The 23,662-nt window shown below is 37.1% G+C and overlaps 1 protein-coding gene across 2 annotated transcripts in view; it reads right to left on the bottom strand.

The window, feature by feature from the left end:
• The window catches only part of LCORL (ligand dependent nuclear receptor corepressor like), an 81,493-nt gene that overhangs the window by 9,699 nt on the left and 48,132 nt on the right, over window positions 1–23,662 (bottom strand). The window contains exons 6-7 of one of the 2 annotated variants that reach the window (XM_089524747.1): window positions 22,762–22,849; window positions 8,051–12,771 (exon numbers count right to left, since the gene is read on the bottom strand). In XM_089524747.1, coding sequence (XP_089380873.1) covers window positions 8,051–12,771; window positions 22,762–22,849 — 4,809 coding nt within the window. Of the gene's footprint in view, window positions 1–8,050; window positions 12,772–17,177; window positions 21,449–22,761; window positions 22,850–23,662 lie in introns of those variants that run through there. The other variant, XM_089524748.1, reaches the window with a different exon arrangement.

The raw sequence follows: 23,662 nt of genomic DNA, 5'->3' as shown, positions 1-23,662 counted from the left end.
TGTGTATTGTTCCACACCCTTTTTCCCCTATTCCAAACGATACCTATGTCTCCTTCAACCTTGAGAATTAAGAAGTGGCAAAGATTGATTAATTCATATATTTCTGATAATAAAAAAACTTGTTTCTCTCAATCTATCAGATTCCTCCCCTCTAGCTTACTTAAGGGGAAAGATTGAGATCTATTACTCCCTTCAAAATGTTATGCAATGATCCTGTTGGAAATAGTAAAAGTTCAATCTCCCAAATATATAATCTCATCTTGTTGAATTCATATCATGATACCATATGTATCAAAACATTGTAGGAAAGTGAACTAAATATATCAATTCCAGATTCAGACTGGTGTGCTATTTGGTCATCTTCTGTGCTGAAGTCAAGATCAGCTTTAACCAGAGGCGGTATCCAGACTGGCGCAAAGCACCAGCCTGAATACGTACTAGGGTTGCCTCGGGGCATGCTTTACAGACGCCCCGCAACCCTAGGACGTACTCTGTACGTCAAAATGGTGGCACCCTGCCTACATGGGCGCTGCCATTTTGATGTGACAGATGCGCTGCGTCCAAATGGCATGGCGCAGGCATCATGTCCTGGCGCCACTGCAGCACTCTTGTGGTGCCCTTTCAGCAGTGCCAGAAGGAGCTCCATTTTTCCGCCGCGCATATCGCTGGTGCGGCCTTTAAACAACCGATACAGAGAGAAAGGGGCTGAGCAGCCCCTTTCTCCCTTTCCAGGCTGCGGGGAAGTGGCAAAAAGCCAGGAAAAGCGGAGGATTGGGGCCTCCAGGGTAGCCGCTGTGGCAGCTGAGGCCCCGATCTGTCGGGGAAAGGGGTGGGTGCAGGCACCATAGAGAACTTTTTTAAGCTAGTACATAAATGGTATCTGACCCCTGTTAGGAAATCACAGATGATAAAATCTACATCACCTCTGTGTTGGAGAGGTTTTCCAGTCTTAGGGACTTATATCCATATGTGGTTACACTGTTCCAAAATTACCCACTTCTGGCATGATGTGATCAACCCAACTGCTTCAATTCCAATAAATAAATAAATAAATAAATAAATAAATAAATAAATATTCTTTTGCCCAGCTCTTTTGTTATTTTCAATATATACAAAAGGTTTCTTTAAAAAATAGAAACTTGATATCTTTTTTGCTGACAGCAGCTCGTCTAGAAGTGGCTAATAATTGGAAAACAGGTCTTGTATAGCTGGTGGAAAAGAGCTCAGCGAATTTACGTGAATTTCAATTGCATTCGAACTGACTTCCCATTGCCCAAAAATAGCTTGCCATTGCTCAAAATTGTGTGTGGCAGTCTATCACGCAATAACGTGAAACCCCATAATTGCGTTCAGATTGCCACTGGATTATAGTTCCAATTTCCCTTGTCTGATAAACTCCAAAGTGGGTTTTTTTGTCCTTAGACTTCTGCTTCTCCTTGTCTTTTTTATGTTGATAATCTTGATCCTAAGCTATCCTCTTTCCATCAGCTCAGTGCTGGACTGATTTAGTGAGCTTCTAGGAGTCGATAATGGTGTCCAGTCACACGCCAATATACCCACAGGTACTGTAGGGTCTGGAAGGACAAATTGTTGCTGAAGGAAGAACAATCCCCACACTAAGGCAGCTAATATCAGGACACCTAGGGTATCAATTCTGATGCCAAAGATGGCATCAGGGCTGTCTGAACTGAAAGGAGAGTAGCTTTGAAATACAGGAGCATGTGGAATATGGAGGAAAGGGTGGATTTCCTTCCAGAACTATTCAGCTCTACAACATTATGGACAAATCTCTTCATACAGTGCAAGGCCCATTTGAGTAATACAGTGCTTCTCAAGCTATCTGATGCAGGGGTCTGCATTTGCACTGATCCAGGGACCACCGCCTTCAGTAACACAGGTGTTGTGCACAAAGAAGTCTCCAACTCCTTTAAAGTTACCATTGGCTTCTTGTTGCTTCTCTGACTAATGCTTTCCACAACTAAATCTCGAGTTTTAATGGATGATCTTTTCTAGACAGCTGAACCACATTTTTTTCCTGTTTTGTAATAAAGTATTTTACAGTGCTCTGAGAGATGTTCATAGTTTGGGACACTTTGTCACCACACTTAATTGGTGAGTCTCTAGTACTTTATACCCTGGATTTATTTTGAAAGCTTCAGGATCTTCATTATATTGTTTGTTTAGATATACTTACCAACGAACTCTGGGGCCTTCCAGAAGAAACCAAGTGGTACTGGAATTGCACACAAGTAGGTTCCATTCAACTACCTATGTGAATTTTGGATGGCAGTGGATTGCATTTAGATGTGTCGCAGCAGAATGTGAACAAAGTGCCAATTTGTTTTTATTTGCTTAATCTTTTTGACACAAGGAAAATATTTAATTAATATTGTTAATTAAAACTTCTCTCTAGCCTGCAATGCTACTTTTATTCACACGCCCTCCCAGTTAGTAGAGACAAAGCTGAAACGTGGCTTGAAATACTCATTTTTCCAGAGGTTCTCTAGGTTTCTCTTTGCAGGGTCTCCAACTCCTCAATTAAGAGAGACACAGAGAGAAGAAGGCAAGGGTGCTATGGTATGATTAGATGTGAGGAAGGATTACAAATATCCTTATCTGCAAAACACTGCACTCTTTTGCTTTTGCCCCATTATTTGAAGCACTACAGCAGAAGTACAATTTAATATTTTCCCCAAGTTTTATATGGTTTTAAGTTTTAAAAATTAAAAATCTTTTGATAAATGTCGATTTTATTTACAACTTAAAGGTGAATTTATATGTCAATATTTGTAAAATGAACATTGGCTTACCTTGTGAGACCTTTGTTTTCAGTGATGGAGGCAGAAGCATCCTGTAGCGGGTTAGTTTGCTCGCTTCGCTCTGATCAGGCAGGAAGTAAAAGATTTTATAGAAGCCACCACTAGAAGGAGCCAATCCCCTTTTGGTTGCTTCAGTTGTTGCTACAGCCAAGGATCCAGAATACACAATTATAAGAACATCCTTATAACTGGAAAAGGTAACATATATCAACTGTATAACAAGAACTAGATTAGTCCAAACAGGACATTGAGATAAAGGTGAGAGGGTATCTCTTAAACTGAGAGATCAAGTCTTAGTTGAGGGTGGGGAGGATGCCTCCACCTCCATCACTGAAAACAAACATCTCACAAGATAAACCAATGTTCATTTTTCTAGTGATGGAAGGGAGGTATCTGGTAGTGGGATATCACATAGCTTTTTAAAATGGATGGGAAAACTAAAAATTTGATTAGTGTGGGACCACAGATTGTAGCATGTATCCATCAAATGTTGCCTCAGCAGATTGTCCGCCACTACCAAATGGTAGTGGCGGACAAATGTGGAAGGGGATGATCAAGTGGCTGCCCTACATATATCTGTAATGGGTGCAATAGTGGAGAGTGCAGCTGAAGTAGAAGCATTTTGTGTGGAGTGTGCATAGACATATCCAATGAGAGAAGCGCCCGTAGTGGCACAGCAAGTGGCGATACATAATCTGATTCATCTGGGCAGTGTGGTAGCAGAGACCTCTTTGCCTTATAAATTGTGGTGGAGTGGAACAAAAAGTCTATCGGACATCTGCATATGTCGCGTTTGTTTGATGTATATCTGTAGTGCCTTGCAAATGTCCAGAGTGTGTCAGGTTTTTTTCTAATTCCTTCTTTGGATGTGGACAGAAGGTAGGTAAGATAATTTCTTGTGCTCTATGAAAGGCAGTGTTAACCTTGGCTATGAATGATGGGACTACTGACTCTTCACAGAACATGCAGAGTTCCTCACAAATAGAGAGAGCTCCTAATTCTGATATTCTCTTTGCTGGGAGTAAATTTTCCATGCTCAGCGGGAAGAATGGAGTCAAGGGAGGAACAGGAAACAAGTGGTGAGGAAGAGGGCTCTCGGCCCCTTTGCCTGGTGGAGACATCACCCTCCTGAGTTGTGGCGCTGCAGTGATCTGTGGGTGGCTGGAGAAGCTGGGCATTTTGGCAGGATGCCTCCCATTTATTTCTTGAGATGATGTCGACCCACCCGGGGGGGGGGAGGGTAAAGGGAACCCATGGGAGGTAATTGCTGCCCTGACATGGCCGCTGCTTGCAGGAGGTGAGACAGGAAATGAGGGCAGATACCTCAGGAGGGAGCGGCTGGAATAAGGGACCCGGCAGAGCAGGGTGGTGGTATTCACACCCAGGTCTCCATTCCTGGTCTCTACTGCCCAATTCCGATCCTGGGAAACGGGGTTGTGGAGCGGCGCTCAGCAATGTGGAGATGAGGGTTTTCCCTCCTCCGACTGTGCCCTTCTATCCCTGGGTCTGGAGGCCTCGGGTTCCTCAAGAACAGGAGAATGGAGGATTTGTTCCCTTGGGAGGCTAGGTGACTCCTCAGACATACCGGGTCTGTCCTCCAAATCCCCCATCTTCAACACAGACTTGATCTCCCAGTGCCACAAAAGATCAACAGGGAGGGGAAGAGGAGGAGGAAGGATGCAAGAGTAAAGTGTAAAGGTAAAGGGATAGTATAAGGAATAAGGGTTTTTTTTATGATTGAAAAGGAGGAAGCAAAATGCAGAGCCAAGCAAGGTAAGTCTGATCAGAGCAGAGGCAGGAACTAAACTGAAATGACCAAAAGGGGGTTGGCTCTCTCTAGCAGTGGCTTCTATAAAATCTTTTACTTCCTGCCTGGTCAGAGCAAAGTGAGCGAACCAACCTGCTACAGGATGCCTCCCCTCCATCACTGGAAAATCAAAGCAATTCAGCTATGGACCAAAATCCTGATTAACAGATTATAATTTCTTTAATTAGTTTCCAGCTTTTAACACAGACACTCATACATCCATTTAGTTACAATCCTGTATACATTTACCTGTGAGTAAGACCTACTGAAGGACCAACATGGCAAATGGGTTTAAGTGTTAGATCAGAAGTCCACGAGACCAGGGATGAAATACCAATAGGGCTAGGGAAACCCAATGCACCATCTCAGAGGAAGATAATAGCAAACCTCCTCCAAACAATTCTTGCCAGGAATACCCAGTGATGCATTCACTTTAGGGTTGCCATAAAGTGGGAATGGCTTGAAGGCACACAACAACAAATTCTACTGAAATCAGGGTTAGTATAAACCTGTGCTGTAGCAACTAAAAATATAGAACCAATAAACAAGCCAAAGGCATAAAAACATCTGAGGAGTAATTGCATGAAATCTGAAATAACAAGGTCATGTGGGGAATCACATCCTAAAAGTACAACTGCTTGAAATAACTTCAATAATTAAAACTGTATGCTCCACATTAGGTCACTGAGGCTTCACAGAAATGACATTTTCATATAAAAATTAAAGACTACGTCAGACAAAGACAGATACAGAAGTTGGGCATTTTCCAATTATGTGGCTACAACTGATACAATCAGAACTCTGGGACTGAAAACAGTGGCAGAGCTGAAATGATGTCTGCTTTTGTTTTGGAGCTGTCCAATGAGTTCTGATGTATTTTTCTTTAAACAGGAATGTATGGCAAACTTTGAACAACGGAAAAGGAATAAAAGCAAAAAAAATAAATAAAAATAAAATAATAATTAACACAACAGAAGTCTAAAGTGAAATAATGAAAGACTATGAAAAAGTTATCAGCTTCTTTCTCAAAATCATATTAAAAAGCTATCCCATAAAACAAAAACCTTATATTCTGCTGCCAATGTCTTCCCCTGGTTTTATCATAACTCTGCTTTTATCAGAATGTTTGGTTCAGCCAAATGGCTAGATTACAACCTTATTACTTTCAATGGTCTCAGGTAGCAGTAGAACGTGTAGCCAAATCATGATGAGCAAAATATGGTCCCTCTCGGCCCTGAGTGGCCTCTACTTTGTTCATTTTTTTCTTTTTTTGGCAAGGGGCCTATAGCCAATAGTGTTATTCTTGGCTGGGGAAGGATGCTTTCTACCCCCAAATCAGAAGGTTTTTTTTTTTAAATCGCATCTGGTTTTGAAGAAAATGGACTCTTCTGGGCCTAGACCTGACCCAAGTAGCCCACACATTTAGCAAATTTTGCCCTGTAGTCAGTGGAGGATGTAAAGAAAAAATACTTTGGAGTGGGAGTGTTGCGGCCCTCCCAAGTCTGGGTGTGTACATCTTTTGACCCATTCTTCTATTAATTTCCTGTTCCATCAACAAATGTTATTCAAAATAAAACAAAAGCTGTGCTTATCATAATGGAGGAAGAGGGGCTATGATATCAGCAAGAGCAGGAAAGGCAGCACTTGGGATCCTACTGGTATTCTGGGTTAAATACACAGGTAATTTGGTAACATTAGCATAGAAACAAAAGCAACTCCCATGAGGGAGCTCTTTGTTCATATATGATAAAATGTGTTATCCCATTTTATGATAAGGACCTCATACCATAGGTAAGTTCCTTTTTTTTTTTTTTGCTGTTCAGTGCTGCTCAAACTGAATGCATACACAGGACACAAGACAAAAGATCTCAATAAATTAAAGATACAGGTTGAGTCTCCCTTATCCAAAATGCTTGGGACCAAAAGTGTTTTGGATTTCTTTGGATTTTTGCATATACATAATGAATACGTAATATACACAATAAAAGTATCCTGGAGATGGGACCCAAGTCTAAACATGCAATTCACTTATGTTTCATGTACAACTTACACACATAGCCTGAAGGTAATTTTATGCACAATATTTTTAACAATTTTGATCATGAAACAAAGTCTGTGTGCAAGGAACCATCAGAAAGCAAAGATGTCACTATCTCAGCCATCAATGCGGACAATTTTGGACTTTGGAATTCTGGATAAGGGAGACACAACCTGTACACGTTTGCTTTCTCCCTCATTCTACCACAATACGTTCAAATGATACTTTTATTTAGAGGAAGGATAAAAATAAGTAAATAGAAATAAGCAAAAAGTAAATTAACTTTCTTGGCTTCATTTATGTGTTCAAAAAGTAAATTTACTTTTTTTACTTTACTTTTTTTCTTTTCGTAATTTACTTTATATATTGTTGTTTGTATTGTTTTACTAAATAGCCTGATTAAGTCTGAGATAAGGTAATACAGTTTAAACATAAAGAGAATCTCATTGAACTTCTAGTAATGTGTTAATGCAAATTACACTTTAAAATATCTAAGCCTTTCTCCTAATAATTCTCAGAATATTTTGTTTTTTGAAGGTTGCATTCGACATGTAAGTTAGGAGTGTTCTTGCAAAATGCCTTTTTTTTTGGACAATCACAAAATTTTCCCATTAAAATGAGTAAAATTTATATATTTTGTCTATTTACATATATATTTAATATACTCTTTAAACTTTAACATATAAATGAAATCCTGTTAGCTAATTATGTATTTAGAATGAATCTTCTCTCTTTTTTTTCTGCTCTGTAAATCAATACTTTATTTTTAATTTGTGTGTTCCAATGACCCCTTCCCCAATTGTTGGTGTGCAGTGCTATCCATGTGAATGTGTATGGTCAGATCCACATAACCTATCAAGAGCACAATGGAAGAGACAGAACCATCCCAATACAGCACCATTACTGTCTAACAGCTTATCAAGACAGTAATTTATTTGGTGCTGTATATACAATTCCAGTCCAATTACAGAAGCATATAGAAACTGATGCTGGATGGAAGAAACCACACTCACAGTATCTTTTTCTATGTATAGCTCCCATTCCAGCAGCAAATCAACAAAGGATGTCTGTTTTCCTGTCACAGACCAAGCTTCACAGAAAAGGAAGACAAACTGTTTTTAAAATTAATCGGCATCAAACAGAACTGGGCTGTGCCAAACTTACTGGTTTCGCATCAGAGTACTTTGACATTGTACAATAAAACCAAATTCTATTTTTTACTTCCAATGATGTTACACTTGCAGCATTGTGCAGTTGGAAATTAGTTTTTCTAAGCATTTTGACTGCTTTTCTATATTATTTTCCCTTGCTTACTTCATCTGAATGAAAAGCAAATCAAATTTTGGAAGAGGTGGAGGGGAGGGAAGGAGATGAGATAAAACTTACCTATTTGGTATTTTGAGAAACAACTTGATACTTGGCCAGCCTTGCATAACTGCTTCTTATTCCTTTTTCTTACATCCAGGTCAGTGAGCTTGCACTGCGTCTTCCCCCACTTATTAATTTTTGTAGGAACCTCGGTAGGGCCATCGTCAAAGGTGACACGTTTGCTTGATTTCTTGCTGTCTTGTTCAACATGCATTCCTTTAACCAAGGTGGAATATTTTGCTGCTTTAGATGTTTCTGCATCCTTTTCATAACTATCAGACATACTTTGCTTAGTGGAATGGGACCTCAGAGTACAGTGTCTTTTCTCCTGAAAGTAACTGTGACTAACAGATTCTGGAGTACAAACAACAGGATTTGTATTAAATGACAATTGCTCTTCAACAGGATTGATCTTCTTCAAAAATATTCTACAGTTCTTAAAGGTTTTGTCTCTCCAACCAGGGGCCCGCACCTTTTCACTGTTTTCCTGGTTGCAATAGTCTGGCTGTATGCTTGATGTGCAATTATTTTTTAACTCAGGGTTAGTGCTGAGGCCACACGATTGTGTTTTCTGTTGGTAGGATGCATCTCTGATTTCATTTCCAGTTGATGAAGTGACTGTATGAGGTTCTATCAAAACTGAGGATGAATTAGATTGTACAGTACAATTCCTGTGATTCACGCACATGTGGTTGCTAATTTTCCTGTTTCCATTAGCAAAACACTGGCTTCGGCAAAAGAATCGCAAGTTTCTCCTTTTTGATTTCCAGTCACTTGTTCCATGACTGTACAATTTTTTCACTTGTCTCCACCGATCACGCTGTCCGTTCTCAAATCTGTTTTTTCTTAATTTAGCTAATGTATACTTATGTTTTCTGTTTAAGACTTGAGACCTTCCTATTTTATGTAGAATTTGTAAATCTCCTGCAGATTTTGAAGGTGTGGATAGTGCAAATTTTTTAAAGTGCTTTCTCAAAGGACTAGTATTACAATCATACTGTCTTGTTCCCATTTTAAACTGCTTTGTACTAATTACTTCAAAAGGATTGCGAGCATTTGCTTTTCTCACTAAGGACAGTGACTGTGTTTCTGTTGTTTGCATAAACCATGTGCGCAAGTCATCTATATTGCATTCTTTCTGGAAAAGCATTTTTATAGGTGAATGTTCAAGCTGTAAAATGCAGGAATCCAAAGGGTTCGATACACTAATGCTACAATCTTGTTTAGTGTGACACTCTTCATCATATAGACGTTTTCCAAATTCTTCTCCATTTACATTTAGCCAAGTACTTGTTATCTGGTCATATCTACTGTTCAGTTCTTTCAGCAAGGAATCATTAGAAATGGAAGGATCCCACCACCTAAGAGAATTTGATGAAACGATGGGATCTAATGACATTTCGTGAATGGACCTGAATTTATTATGCTCAGCACTCTTTTTTGCATTTTCTGGATCTTTATTTATTGAGGTATGTTTTGGCATCATGCTTGAGTGATGCTGTATTTTTTGATTTTTAACATTTTTCAAACAGAATTTATATGATTTCTGTAGGAAGGCACGTCTGCAAGATAGTGGGCTAGCAGATGCTAGTGAATGTAAGAAAGGCAGTGAAGGTCTTCTATCTCTAACTGACTGCCTCAAAGGAATTTCGGGCTTTTTTGAAGCTAAAATCTTCTCACGTGAAAAATCCTCATCTGTGTCATTCAAAATGGTTTCAGCAACATACCTCTTATTGCACTCATTATTCTCCTTTTTAAAAGATTCTTTTTTTTCTAATACAGTCTCTTTTTCTAAAGGAGGCAGGCAGCTGCTAATACTCACTTTTCTTTCCTGAGATGAAATCTGATTAACAGTCACTGATATGCCAGATATTTTTACTTTTGCTGGTCTGCCAGGTTTTCTAATTATATTTAAGGGCTTCTGGTTTGGTCTTATGATGTTGCTGCAATGAGATGCTACTACTGGGCTGCTTTCAAGAGGTCTAACGTACTCATAACCAGATGCAGAATTTGGCATACTGTTGTTTTTAAACAAGCTCTCCCTGGTATCTGAGTTCTTTAGCTGAGCAGATTCACATAGAACATCACAATCACGGTGAGGATCTCGTACCACGCTGACTACACTTACAGTTCCTTCTGAAACACACCTCTTAGTCCTTCGTGATCTTCCAAAGACAATTGTCACAGTAATATTTTTGTTAATGCTCTCCTCTTCTAAGACCCCTGCATTAGAGCTTCCACTTTTCTTACTACTAGTGGAGTTACTTAAGCGGCAGGTATTTTCGGCAGCAGCCACCTTAGGCTTTGGAGGTCGACCAATTGGTCGCTTGAACTGTTTCACAACTTGGGGACCTATTTTTTTTGGTCGGCCAGGTTTTCTTTTCAGGGATGATCCGTTGCAACTTTGTTCTATGGATTCTTCACTTGGCCTGTGTTCACTGATGCTTGTTTCATTAGTTGTAGGAAAAACAGAATTAACTTCATCTTTATTACCATTTTCACTATAACTGCATTCTTCAATTGAAACATTTTTACCAAGATCCCTAGTTTCTGATTGTTTTTCTGATGGTACATTTGTTTTCTCATGAAGAGAATAAAAATCAATGTTTAATTTTGAAGAATCGTTTACAGACTTTAGTGTGTATTTGACCCCTTCACTACTGTTAATTTCTGAAAGAAACATCAGTTTTATAGGACTGGTGTAATTTAGTGTTGTAGATGAATTATCCCCAGCATCAGAACTTCTTTGCAAGTCCTCGTTATTAGAAGTCAATACATCTGAATCAAATGTATTTGATGATTTCCAAGGGGTTTTATACCCTCGATCAGTTATTTCTTTTTCTTTTGTTGACATACATTCTTTGCTGCTAAATGGCACATGAGCTTGTGATAGTACATATTGTCCCTTACTTCCAGTTTCACTCATGCTAAAAAAAAGGCCACTTTTAGAATTTTTGTTGGCATCAGACTTGTGAATGTCTTTCAGTTTGCTGGTTATTGTATAACCATTAAAAAAAGGTTTTTTAGCCTTTTGGGCCATATTTAACGTATCTTCCAAACGCTCTACAACAACATGTAGATTTGTGTTTCGCACAACCTTATTTATATCTTCACTGCTACATGTTTTGGCCTGAAAATCTATAAGAGTTTTATCTTTTTCCGTGCAATAGGGATGGGGGTTTGCTAAAAAATTGTTTGTTACATATACAGAGCACCACATGGGAGGGATAACAGTATGTTTGGTTCTATCCAGCAACCTGTTGTCATCTCTCTTCACAGGGACAGGATCCATATGCAAATCAACTCCACAATTGCCATGAATTTCAACCAAGTGAGTTTGGGAGGTTGTACTATTATTTTCTGAAAATGCCACAAAACTGGAATTGGTTCCTGAATTATTCAGAGGTAGTTCAAGTGATTCTTGTGGACATACTGGCAGAGACTTTGACTTGATGGAAGAAAATAGTTTCTCTTTATTTTCATGATTTTGTAAAGCAAGGTTGTTTAATGTACTATGATGGGCAATTTTGTTTGGCGATAGTTTGTCATTTTTTGTAAGCTTTTTTGCACTTCTCTCTGAACTTGCCTTTTTCCTTATGAAAGTTTCATCCAGACTAGCAAGTTCTCTCTTGATCTGCAAAGACTGGCGTCTAAACAGAGATGAATCAGGGGACTTGTGCATTGCAAACAAAGTTTCTTGCCGTTTTCTAAATCTTGTTTGGATAATTTTACTTTCTATCTCTTTGTCATGTTGGTTCAGTAACTCCATAAAACTGTAATCATTTGGCTTAGCATCATGTAAGAGAGAAGTTATGAAGCTCCGTAATTTAGTATCTGCTTCTGTTTTTCCATCACTTTTAGATAACCTCGTAACATTTGTGGTATCAGTAGTTTCTATTGATTTTAATTTCTCATTGATTCTATCCATTAAGTCTTGAAAAGGGGAATTTTCAACTTGTTCAAGCTTATCAGAATTTATAAGGCTATTTTCTTGATTTGCACTTAGAAGAGTTTCATCCAAATTACCAGCTCCTTCTGTGATGCATATATTGTCTTTCTGTTCACATGCAGAAAAACTTTTTTCAGCTGGCAAGAGGGATGGAGGCTGGTTACTATTCATTTCAAGTGTGTTACCTAAGGAAAGGGAATCTTCAATTGATTCTTCCAAGGAATCATATTTATCAGTTTCTACAGGTGATAAAGAAGGTGGTGAAGGGCTGCGGGCTCTGTCAGCTTTATTCGTCTTTTGCCCTGTTGAGCAGAGATGCATACAAAGTGCAGGTTTTGCCAAGTGGATTTTACATTGTTGTAACTGTTCGGGGCAGCATCCATGAGGACTACAAGGCACAGGATTCCTCTTGCTCACTACAGTGTTAAAGTGTCCAACAGCCACAGACTGGCATGACAAGCAATCCATATTGGTCACACAGACTGACAGAGGTGGTAAACAAGTATTTGGTCTTTGATTCTGTAAACAGCACCTTTTTATTAGCATGTTGCTATCACAACTGCAGATTGGAATGTGCACATGATCTTCAGCTGTTTCAGAAAATATACTAAGTGGGAGTTGGCAATTACATACTGAATGAATACATCGGTCCTGGTTTAAAAATTTCAACATAGCTAAAATCTGATGCCAATGATATGAGCATAACGATGCCAAAACCTTGCTTAGAGTAGAGTTTCCTCTTTCCAATTTAGTTGTTTCCTCTGATTTTGCATCAGCTGCTGTACTTGAACTGAAAACAAAAAGCAGATCAAAACAAAAAGTAAATTACACTTAAAAATGGCACTATGTGACTGATGTCTAACTATGATATGGTACCAAAAGTTCCATATCTTAAAGAGTATTACAGAAATGTTCTACTTCCTTTGAGATTCATATACGAATTGTAAGGGAAGTGTGTACAAGTTGTGCTAGATTTAAATACTACAACAGTATGTTAGAAAAAAATTAACTTGGCTAACAAAAGCATTAGCAAGATAGATTATATAATATAAAATATACATTTAACAGTTCAATATTACATATAGAAATAATAAACCTTATATTTCTTCAGGGAATTTTAAAAAAATTATTACACTACAGTTGTAAGCCTGAGCACATTAAATTATTTTCATGCTATACTCAGTTCAACAAGCTGCTTCACACATAGCAAATTTCTTAACACATTTCAACATACCCTTATTTTCAAAAATCCATAGGAAAATTTACAGAATTAGAATTGTAATCCTTTTTATGACTTAGGTTTTTCTGTTATGTAATTAACTGCATAACAGTATGCACTTAAAGTTCATGAAACCAAATGGCAGGTGCTTAATTTGGGCCCAAACATGTTTTCAGTGCAATCAAATGTGTTGTTTACTGTGAATTTTAAAGCCTTTTTAAAAAGATGCTCTATAGCATAGGAATTGTAAGTTTTAAAGATGTATCTTAAGCCATTTTAAGTATTGTTCTTAAAAATTAAAAACTCTCAGGTAAATCCAATTGTTACTCACAAATAGAGCAGACTAAGGGCCCAAACAGATGGGCCAGAAAAGCTGGCTTCTGGACATATTGAGGGCATGGCATTTTGACGGTACATGCCTTCAAGCTGCCCAGCAGATCAGATGGGGGTGACATCAAGCCACTCCAGGGGCATTGTGTTTTGACGACATACCCTTGAAGCACCCGGAAGTCTCCTGGAGGTTGCATGGGGGCTTCCTAAGATGGCCCAAGTAGGAACGGATCTTTTCTGGTCCTATTTGGGCTGGTGGCAGTTTGTCACAGTCCCAAGGCAGCTTTGGAGGGGGCAGCTTCAAGCTGCCCCTTCGCAGCTGTTTCAGCCCTAAGTTAAATCTTGACTTATCAAGTCCATTTATTCAGTATGCTTACTTATTAGTTAGTACTAATAGTTGGATTTAGCACTTTCTTTTTATATCTTCACTACAGATACAAATGGATTATTGTACAGATATACTTGTCCATTCAATTCAAGGGAAAAGGCAACTGTCCACATGCATTCTTCTTCTGGAACACTGTTGCTGTACATTTAAAGGGAAGCGAAGCCCTTCATTCATAAGGTAAAACTTATCCAGACAATTCTATATAATTGAGTGTTGTCATAAAGTCATTGTATCCTTGAGTCAAAGAAATGGAGTTTGTACCCTGGTTATGTCCTTTTTTTTTAGTGTGTATGTATGTTTTTCAGTTTACATGAAAGTTAAATCCATGTTGGGAAATCAACATATCTTTAAACAATTTGGATTAAATCTATAAAGATCTTCATCTAAATACACCTACAATTAAAATAACCAATGAAATATTCTGACTACATTAAAAATTGCTACTACTTACCTAATCATTAATTCAAACTGAAAAGCCAATAACCCATAGCAAAAATGAAAGATATATTTAAGAACAAAATTCCTGAATTGCAACCTCTATCTTGAATGATTATTGTAAGTTGTTCAAAGTACAAATTTAAAGAAAGTAAATTATATTAATATAATTCTGTTTCAGAAAAGTATGTATTTTCAAACATATCACCAAACTCTGAACATGAAACTAGCTATTCACATGATCAATTCCCTATAGTCAGTATTTACAGCTCTGGTCTTGTGAAATGCAGAAAAAATATCATATTTAATATCACAGCATATATATTTATCACATCACCTGTAAGATTACGACTCTTCTTGTTCCTTAAATTGTAAAGCATAGCCTTGCTCTTGCCTAAAGAATACCTAATTTCCCCATAGCCTTCCATTACTGTAGTCAGTTACCAGGTTTTTTAAAAAAAGATTAAAATAATAAAAAATGAGTGGTCCAGGAATACCAAAACTATAAAGACTCTTACAGTGGCTCAAATTTGTCTCAACATGTCAATCAAAAGCCCAATAGCTCAATGGGGGGAAAATCCAACATGTCTAGAAATATACATAACATTCCAGATTCACTCTACACCTTTAGTTAAAACCTATCTTGCAGCAGATCTAAGAAACACCTCTGCTGAAGACTTTGGGAAACCACTAGTAATCAGACTAGACCAAATGGACCAAACATCTAATCTCTTTGTATGTGTGTATATTGTTATATGCAATTGAATACACTGACCAGAGTGTCAACTAAGTACCAGGATAGTTTTCCAAAGTGGACAACTCCAAAGTGGTTTGATAAAGGAGAAGAAAAAGACTGATGCCAAGTGGGCACTACAGAGAAACAATAAATCTTTCCTTTATTACTATATTACTCAGTAACTTTTAGTGAGTTAGATGACTTCAGATCCTTTCAGTATGACTATACATTCAGAAACAATATTTTCAGAAATCAAATGGCTGCTATAATCTTCAGATTCTCAATGTAGACGTAATTGGTTCAGAATATGCCCAGTAGTTCCTCAAGAGCAGACCTGCACAACCTGGCAGTAGGTAGGGGCCAAATCGGCTAAACTTCTTTGGGCCACAGATAGGTTTTAATTATTAATTAATATAAATTCCACCCTCCTCCTCTGTCCATCCCTCTCCTCAGGAGAAAGCCAAGCAGTGGAGGACCCTTGCCTGCTCTTCTCCTCCTCTGCTTGGACTTCTCCTCAGAAGGACAAGCAATGGAGGAGCCTTGAGTGGTGAGCATTTGCCCTTCCTCCTCCACCACTACCTAGCCTTCTCAGGAGAAGGCTGAGCAGTGGAGGAGCCTTGAAGGGGGAGCATCTGTCCTTTCTCCTCCTCTGCATGGCCCTCTCCTCAGGAGGAGGCCAAGCGTGGAGGAGCCTTCAAGTCATTCCACATCCTTGTCGGCCACCCAAAATCCTTTGGTGAGCCACATACAGCCCGTGGGTCATATGTTGTGCAGGGCTGCTCAAGAGCTTTGCTGATGGTGGGCTGGAAAAAAAATTAAGAGCATTGAAAGAAAACATTTCCAACACTGTTTTCATCCTAACACTAGCACAGGAGAATTAAGTGGATAGTTTTTCTTTACTTTTCCCTGTTGAATTTCTCTCCAACATGAGTCCACTCTAACTGTTTAATTTTTCCTTCAATGAGATTCTAAAATATGGGTTGATCTGGCAAAGGAAAGAACAATTGGCAAAGCAAACTTGTTATGGGGATGGTGGTTATAAGAAAGGATGTAGACACTCCCTCTCCTTCTGGTGGTCTTCCCATAAAAATGCTACCTCTGATTCTACAGTCTCATTATCTTGGCAGTTTAGAAACATGAACTTGCTAAATTAGACCTTCCTATGGCCATTTTTCAATTATATGCTCTATAAATCTACATAGCCAAATCATAACCAATTTGTTTAGCATACATTAGACAGTATGACTTTTTAGAGCTCACTTGAAACCCACATTGTGGGAACTGTAGTACATACTAGAATGTTTCATGTTATTAGGGCAAAAAGAGTGAAATTTTTTGAAAATGTTACAGTTCTTAATAGTGACAGATTGTAGGGACAGAATCCAGAGTTGGACTCTGTTGAGAAATGTATAATGCATAAATGGAATCGGTTGGCTTCTATATTAATACTGCATACTATACAGTAATTAGCTCACAATGACGCTTTAAGGGCAATGCATAAAATTAGGTCATATATGTAATAATATTTTATTTCACCTCTAAGCACAATTTTTGTGGAGTTTTAGCATTTTCTTTAGAGGAAAGGGAAGACATACTGCACTTACTTTGCTACCATCCCTAAACCCTAATAAACCATGGACACAATCAACTGGAAATATTTCCCCTGCTTTATTGTTCTGTGTGTAAAATGTTATCAATGTTTGCTATAACCTTGTTAAGCCAATGCAGTTATGCCTATGGAGTAAATCAAATCAGCCAACGTAAAGTATTTTTCTTTTTACTGAATGAGCAAATCAATCACACATCAGTGTTGTAAATTTATGTGCAAAAGCATTGAAGTGCTTTACTAAAAATTACAACATAGAAATACATTAACAAATTCATACAATCAGATTTAGAAATATAACAAACACAGAGGAAACAGAATTACAGTACATTTACAACACAGGACAAAATACATGGAATTAATTAGAAAATATTGTAATAAATAATTCATGAATTATAGTGCAATTGATTTATGCATAAATAGAACTAAATACCTAGAAATCTGTTATTAACAAAATCTGTCAAAAATCAAGGCAGCCACAGAGTTTTACTAAATTACTGCAACAATGAAAATACTGCAATTAAAAAAAAACCCACAAATACAGTTATTTGTACTGTAAACAGCTAAAAAAATCAGTCTCACTAAAGTTAATATACAATTTAATTTAATATAAAATAGTCATTAGCTACCAGAAATGGTTTAAACAACTTTACTGAGCAGTAGTTCTAAAAACAGAGGCACTGTTTTTTAATATAAAATACTTGAGAAACATTCAAACAAGTAGAAAGCATGTAGGGCTTGCTTTCACCTTCATTTAAAAGTTTGCTGAAATATGAATTTTCAGAAACTTGTCAATTTCTAAGTAGCGACTGGTAACTGAATTTTAAAAGTACTTCAAAATTATAATTTAAACAACTTTTTAAACAAATACATTAGGGATGAATAAGGGGAGTCTATGTATTTCCCTGCCTTTCCTCGGTTGTATAATCAAAGGTTCAGCCTATTCATTAGAAATAATTATTTTTTCTTCTTAAAACTTACAGGTTGAGCATTATCTACAAACTATGAAAAAATATTTTAATATACTATTTCTGGCCAAAAATAAATACAAGTACTAAAATGCTGAAAATTAATTATAATATTACATACAAAACTACCACTGCTAAAGTCAATAGCAAAATGATCCCTGATTTTATGAATCTGTTACTTTTTGGTCAGGCCATCTGTTAAATGATATTAAATGTGTATTGTAACTTGTCTTTGATATACATCTCTGGCTAAAATTTAATATAGTCTGAGAAAATGTAAAAAAGCTGGGCTTCCAGGCCTTCCCCCCACCAACATATGAGTGGGAATGCCAATTTCCTTTCATATCTGCACATCCTCTTCCCTTGCTCATCATAACTGATCCTCTTAACCCTCAGAAACCATTCCCCCTCCCCCAGAGGACATTATGGATTATAGCAGGAAGAGGAATGCAACAAGGGTACATTGGTAGAATGTGTAGATCCCTTTGGATCTCAGCCCATGCTTTAAGCTATAAATGAAAAACAGGAGTAAAGTGTTCTTGAAAAGGTCTGACATTTGTAATTTTGTCTGCTAATGGGGAAAGATACAACAAATTAATCTTTCTAATTCTGACAAAAATATGGCTTTTTAAAAAAACAAATGATGACCTTTACATTTAGTATTTGAAAGTCTCAATTATCTAATGAAAATCTTGGTTTAAAAAGATTTGTTTCCCAATATGCAACTGAGCTGAAGAAGACTGAATGCATATGTAACGGGCCAAAGAGTTGATAAGTTGATTATGATTCTGTTATTCTGTATGTTACTTCAATTTTTAAAAATCAGTAATGACTGATTTGTTCTCTAGTTCCTTGTGAAATACTTCCAATTAAGTTAAATGGCATACTTTAAAAATATTGTATGCAAATTTATCACAGAGACTAAAATGTAGGGTAAAATGCTAAACACATGGGCAAAATAGATAAAGATTCTGGATACTGTAACTTCCCCATTTAGGAAAACTAGTTTTTCAATGAAAAAGGCCATGGATGTCTTTACTCATCTGTGTATGCAATATGATTGTAATACCCAAGTCACATATCATATAAAATTCAACAGGTATGATCCATCCCTTAGCAAGCACACTGCCCACATATAAATGAATCCTCATAGGGGTTGAGAACTCTGTTGCACTCCTTCATTCCACAGCAAAGCGCATGGAAAGGAACCTACAGAATGAGCAATCTACGGGAACTAGAATTGCTTCTATCTCCTTCATATTATCTACACCCCCACCTCGAAGGAACATGAAATCTGGAGTTTGCATAATTTGGCTAAACAGAGGCTGGGATCTGGATACATACAGACTTCCTAATCCCCCAGACTGCCCTCATGCCTTTGTACTGATGACAGAATGGAACAGAGCAACATAACCCTATGATTATCTCCAGAAGAAAGGATCATCCCAATATGAATACTTCTAAAGTTCATTTAAAAACGGCAATCTAAAGTTAACTGGTCCTCTGAGATTCTTTGAAAAGTTATATATCTAAAACGAACTGTCCAGCTTTCAAATAGTAAATATACAAAAAAATTCTAGTACTGAAAGTTCAAAACAGTTTAACTGTTTTGTATCTGTAATTCTATCAAGACCCTGAACTGTAAATTTGGTTATTAGCAAAGTGATGATGTATCGGCCCACCAAAATGAAAACCTGATATTCATTTTGATAAACTGAAAGATTTGAAATGTCACAGCAGCAAATACATTACTGTTATAGTGAGGTTTTTCAACAGGAGTGTTACACAATCCTTAAATAAATGTAAGTAGTCATAACACCAACTAACCAGCACACTTAAACCAAAATAACCATTCTCAAGCTCATTCTGTGCACATTATGAACATGCTCTAATCTGCATTCCAACTTTCATCTTAAACCCTTACAAGTTAGCTTATTTTCCACACTAAAGGAAAACAGTTAAATTTTTATGCCTTTAGTATTCCATCTTATTTATTCTATAACTACACTAAATTTGTCAGTTTTCACAAGTATATATTTTGTAAACACCAATTTCTTGCTAAACCAACAATAAAATAATAAGAACTCAGTTGTATATTTAACTCACGCTTTTAAAAATGAAATGCTTTATCTATATCAGATGTTAAACTCTGATATATTTTCTCTTCCATAAAAGATTCTGTACTTAACTAATACTTCGGGCTAGTTTCCATGTTGAGAAACTACAGCTGTCTTCTTTAAGGTTCCCTTGATTAATATCTTTTCACTTACTTGCAATTTCTGAAAATATTCTGAGAGGCATAAATGTCTCTAAAGCATTAATCATGTATTTCCTTAATAAGATGGATTGTTGAATGGTTAGGGTCACTCTTCATCAATAAAAAATGCTTCACATAACAAATACATGTTATTCCAAACATTTTATGCTAATGACTACTAAATAAAACCTGAATCTTTTTCACTTATTTGTACAAGGATTATATTAAATACAAACTATCACAATTGTGATCAATTCTATCATTTTGTCCACAGTGAAAACCCTGAATAAAATTATTCTTCAAAAAGGCATGTAAGTGGTTTCTGAACTGTAAAATTTCATGTCTCCTGTCTAAGTGAACATTTGTTTTTCATGTGTGTATGTTTACACACATGAAACATACATGTGCACGTGCAAGTGCACACATACACCCATACGCAAAAGAACAAACACACCCACCCACGCACATACACACACACACACCTAACCAGTTAAACTATATTGGCTTGCTGCTATTTTTGCAGGTGCCAGTCCCTGAATCTGTTATATTAAACAACCCAGTGTCTGGTAATCGGAGCTTCTTCTTCGGTGGAGTCTTCAGTGTTCCAGATCTTTCTTTAACTTTATATTCTAAAGTGCTGTGAGGTACCCCATATATTCCTTGTGCTTTGGAAACACTCATTTTCCCACTCATTACCATTGCAATAGCTTCTTCCATTATTTCATGATCATATTGCCGGTAGCGGCCACGTTTTTTCCTTGGTTGTTTATTATCCTTGCGATCCAAACCATCTTCTGTGGATTCAGAGGTGCCATCTATAATTCCATTCTTAGTATTAAGACACAAAGGAGAGAGGTCCCCATGCAGAAAGTAGGAGTCAACACTTGACTGAGTTACAGATGCAGAACATTCAATTTTGTTCTGTTTAGGGAGTATACTTTTCAATTTTTGAAGAGCCGATCCTTCTAAAACTGTTGAAGTTTTAGAAACATGGTACATAACATCCAGAAGTCCAGCACTATCAGGTTGTTGTTTGGAAACAGTGCTGATTCTCAGTTGAGGAATTTTTAACTGTACAGCTGGAGCTGATGTTTCATATTGTACAGTTTCATTTTTTTCTTTAAACTGAGTGACCATTCTTTGTAGAGTTAACTGGTGGAGGTAACTGGAAGCTGTTGGGAATCTTAATTCTGAGGTTTCAAGTAGAGTGAGTTTACTTTTTTCTGTGCGCTCTGCTTGAGCTTTTGCCCACAAGGCTACTTTTTGCAGCACTGCACATGTTTCTTTACTGTCTTTGTAAGAATGACTGTCATTGAAATCTCGAGTTTTGTTTTTAAAGGATGCAGGCTTTCCTGCTGGTAAGGCTTCTAAGTGGAGAAGTAAAGTTTTTTGAGGTATGCCATAAAGTATGCCTGCTTTATTAATGTCCAGTGCTCCGGACTGAATGTCTTTCAACGCTTTTGAGAGCAAACCATCTGCAAACTCAGCACTTCTTTCCACATAGTCCTCTCTGTGTCTGTGGTGTCTCCTGGATGGATGGAATGAAACGATGGTGAACTGATGCATGAGAGACTCTCAGACAGCTATGGAAGGGAAGGGTCCACTCCTTTATTATACTCCTTGCTTAGGTAACATCACTGCTTCTGATAGTTTTAAGTCTTTGAGTTGCTGTAGCTATTGATTACCATAGCAAAAGTTACAGTTCTGGTAGGACCATGCTTCAAAATGATACCCCAGCTTCTATAGCAGCCCTTCCAAGAACTTTAAATCCTAGTTCAGTAATTGATAACTTTCTCAAATGCTTGCAATTCCCTTTTGGCAGATGTTTGCAGGGTAACACTTAAAACTTTCCTTTTCACAATTTAACATCCTCTGAATGCCCCAGCCCTAAAGGAGTTTTGTTAGTAGAAACGTGACGTTACCGCTAAACAAGTAATAAAAGAGTCAACCCCCTCACAGAAAAGTTGTTGTAATTCTAACAGAAACTATCTCAGATATCCAACTATTATTTCAGTTTTGCAATTTAAATCCTAAGGTTATTTACTTCATATCTAGTAGGTGTCAGTTTTTCCATAACACACTGAATGTGTGTGTGTGTGTGTGTGTGTGTGTGTGTCTGTGTCTGTGTTATGTGTGTGTGTATATATATATATATATCTCAAACACATTTGGATCAAAGAATAATAGTGTGGCTTGTTAGTTGCATTACAAAAAATGCATAAAAACCAAACTAACAAAAATGCTTGCTATGACTGGAAGATTGCCAAAATTTTGACATTTGTTATTCATCTAATATTTAAGGAAATAGTATATTTCAGCACATTAAACATCTATTTATAAATAGGTATCTTAGAAGCATGACACCACAGCCCAGAGACAAAATCAAAATGTAAGAATTACCATAAAGAGTTCTCTCTTTATTTAAAAGGGGTGGGCGGGTGGGTTGATAGCGTTAATTTTTTTTTTTTTTTACTAACTGAAAAAGTCTACTAATAATGTAAATCTTTTCCACTACCCCAATTGGCAAGTTACTATATTATGGAGAATATATATATTTTAGGTACTGTATTGTTTCCCAGTTCCATTAAGCATGGAACCAGTTAAATTTTTGTAACATGAACTAAAGTTTGGTGATTGTTCTGATAACTTTTCTTTAACAGAAAAAGTGATAAACACAAAATGAAACACATGAGTTATACACAAACACACAATTATGAGAGAAACTCTGGCAAAACAAGAGATAACTGTGTGTACACAAATCAATGACAAAATATCTTTTTTCAAGTGTAACTCTTTTTTCCATTTATTATTTTTTAAATAAACAAGAATAATGTTGCTTACCCAGACACTGAGTTTTCTGAACATGATCCATCATATGCTGACTGTTCCAAGCTTGTTTTCTTTGTAGAGAGATCTAGCACTCCATCCCCTATTATACCAGAGAATGTAAGGTTTATTTTGGAAATGGCCTACCTTTTTAACATCAAATTTATTTACCATAATAATAATAATAATAATAATAATAATAATAATAAAAAGTACTGATCCCTGGGGCCACAAAACCAGGCCTGTACACACTCTGCCCTATCCTGAGGTTGAAAAAACAGAAAAGTCTTATTTCTGTGTTTCTCCAATGAAAAACACAAGAGGGTGTAGCAGGTAAGATGTAGCTGTAGATATTTCAAAGACAGTACTGCAACAGTAAATGTGAAACATTTCTATAAAATTTAAAATCTAGGTTAATTAACCAAATACAGTTATGTTTGATGAGTTACTTATCCCTCACTGACCAGAATCCTCAATGCACAATGCATCAAGTTGCACTTTTTTGACAGTTGTGCAACTACAGTGAGACAAGGCCAATTAAAAAAAAAAGCCAGCTAAACAGTCTTTTCCTCAAAAACTGTACTTCCTTCAGGGTCACAGTGCCAGAAGAATTTTTTCTCCTGTTTTCTCCAGTTTTGTCAGCATGTTGCTGTCAGACGCGGGCACATTATACGCTGCTGGGAGACACAATGGTATGTGGGCCAGTGGTGCACACGCGCCACTACGCCTCGCTGTGAGCATGAGCCGCTTGAGCATACGTGCTTTTTGTTTTATGGAGTCCAGAACGGATCCCCTGCATAAAACAAGGATGCACTGTATACTGACATAGCATCTACAGCTTGACACAGCTAATAACTGTTCTATTTACTACTATTTTCTGATTTTTTAAAAAAACCCTTCATCTTTATAAATGACA

This window comes from Sceloporus occidentalis, unplaced genomic scaffold (genome assembly GCF_023333645.1).
Source record: "Sceloporus occidentalis isolate IW3139 unplaced genomic scaffold, rSceOcc1.0.p SCAF_5, whole genome shotgun sequence".
Taxonomy (NCBI): domain Eukaryota; kingdom Metazoa; phylum Chordata; class Lepidosauria; order Squamata; family Phrynosomatidae; genus Sceloporus; species Sceloporus occidentalis.
Note: the sequence above shows the minus strand (reverse complement) of the source record. Positions and strands in the feature narration are given on the sequence as shown.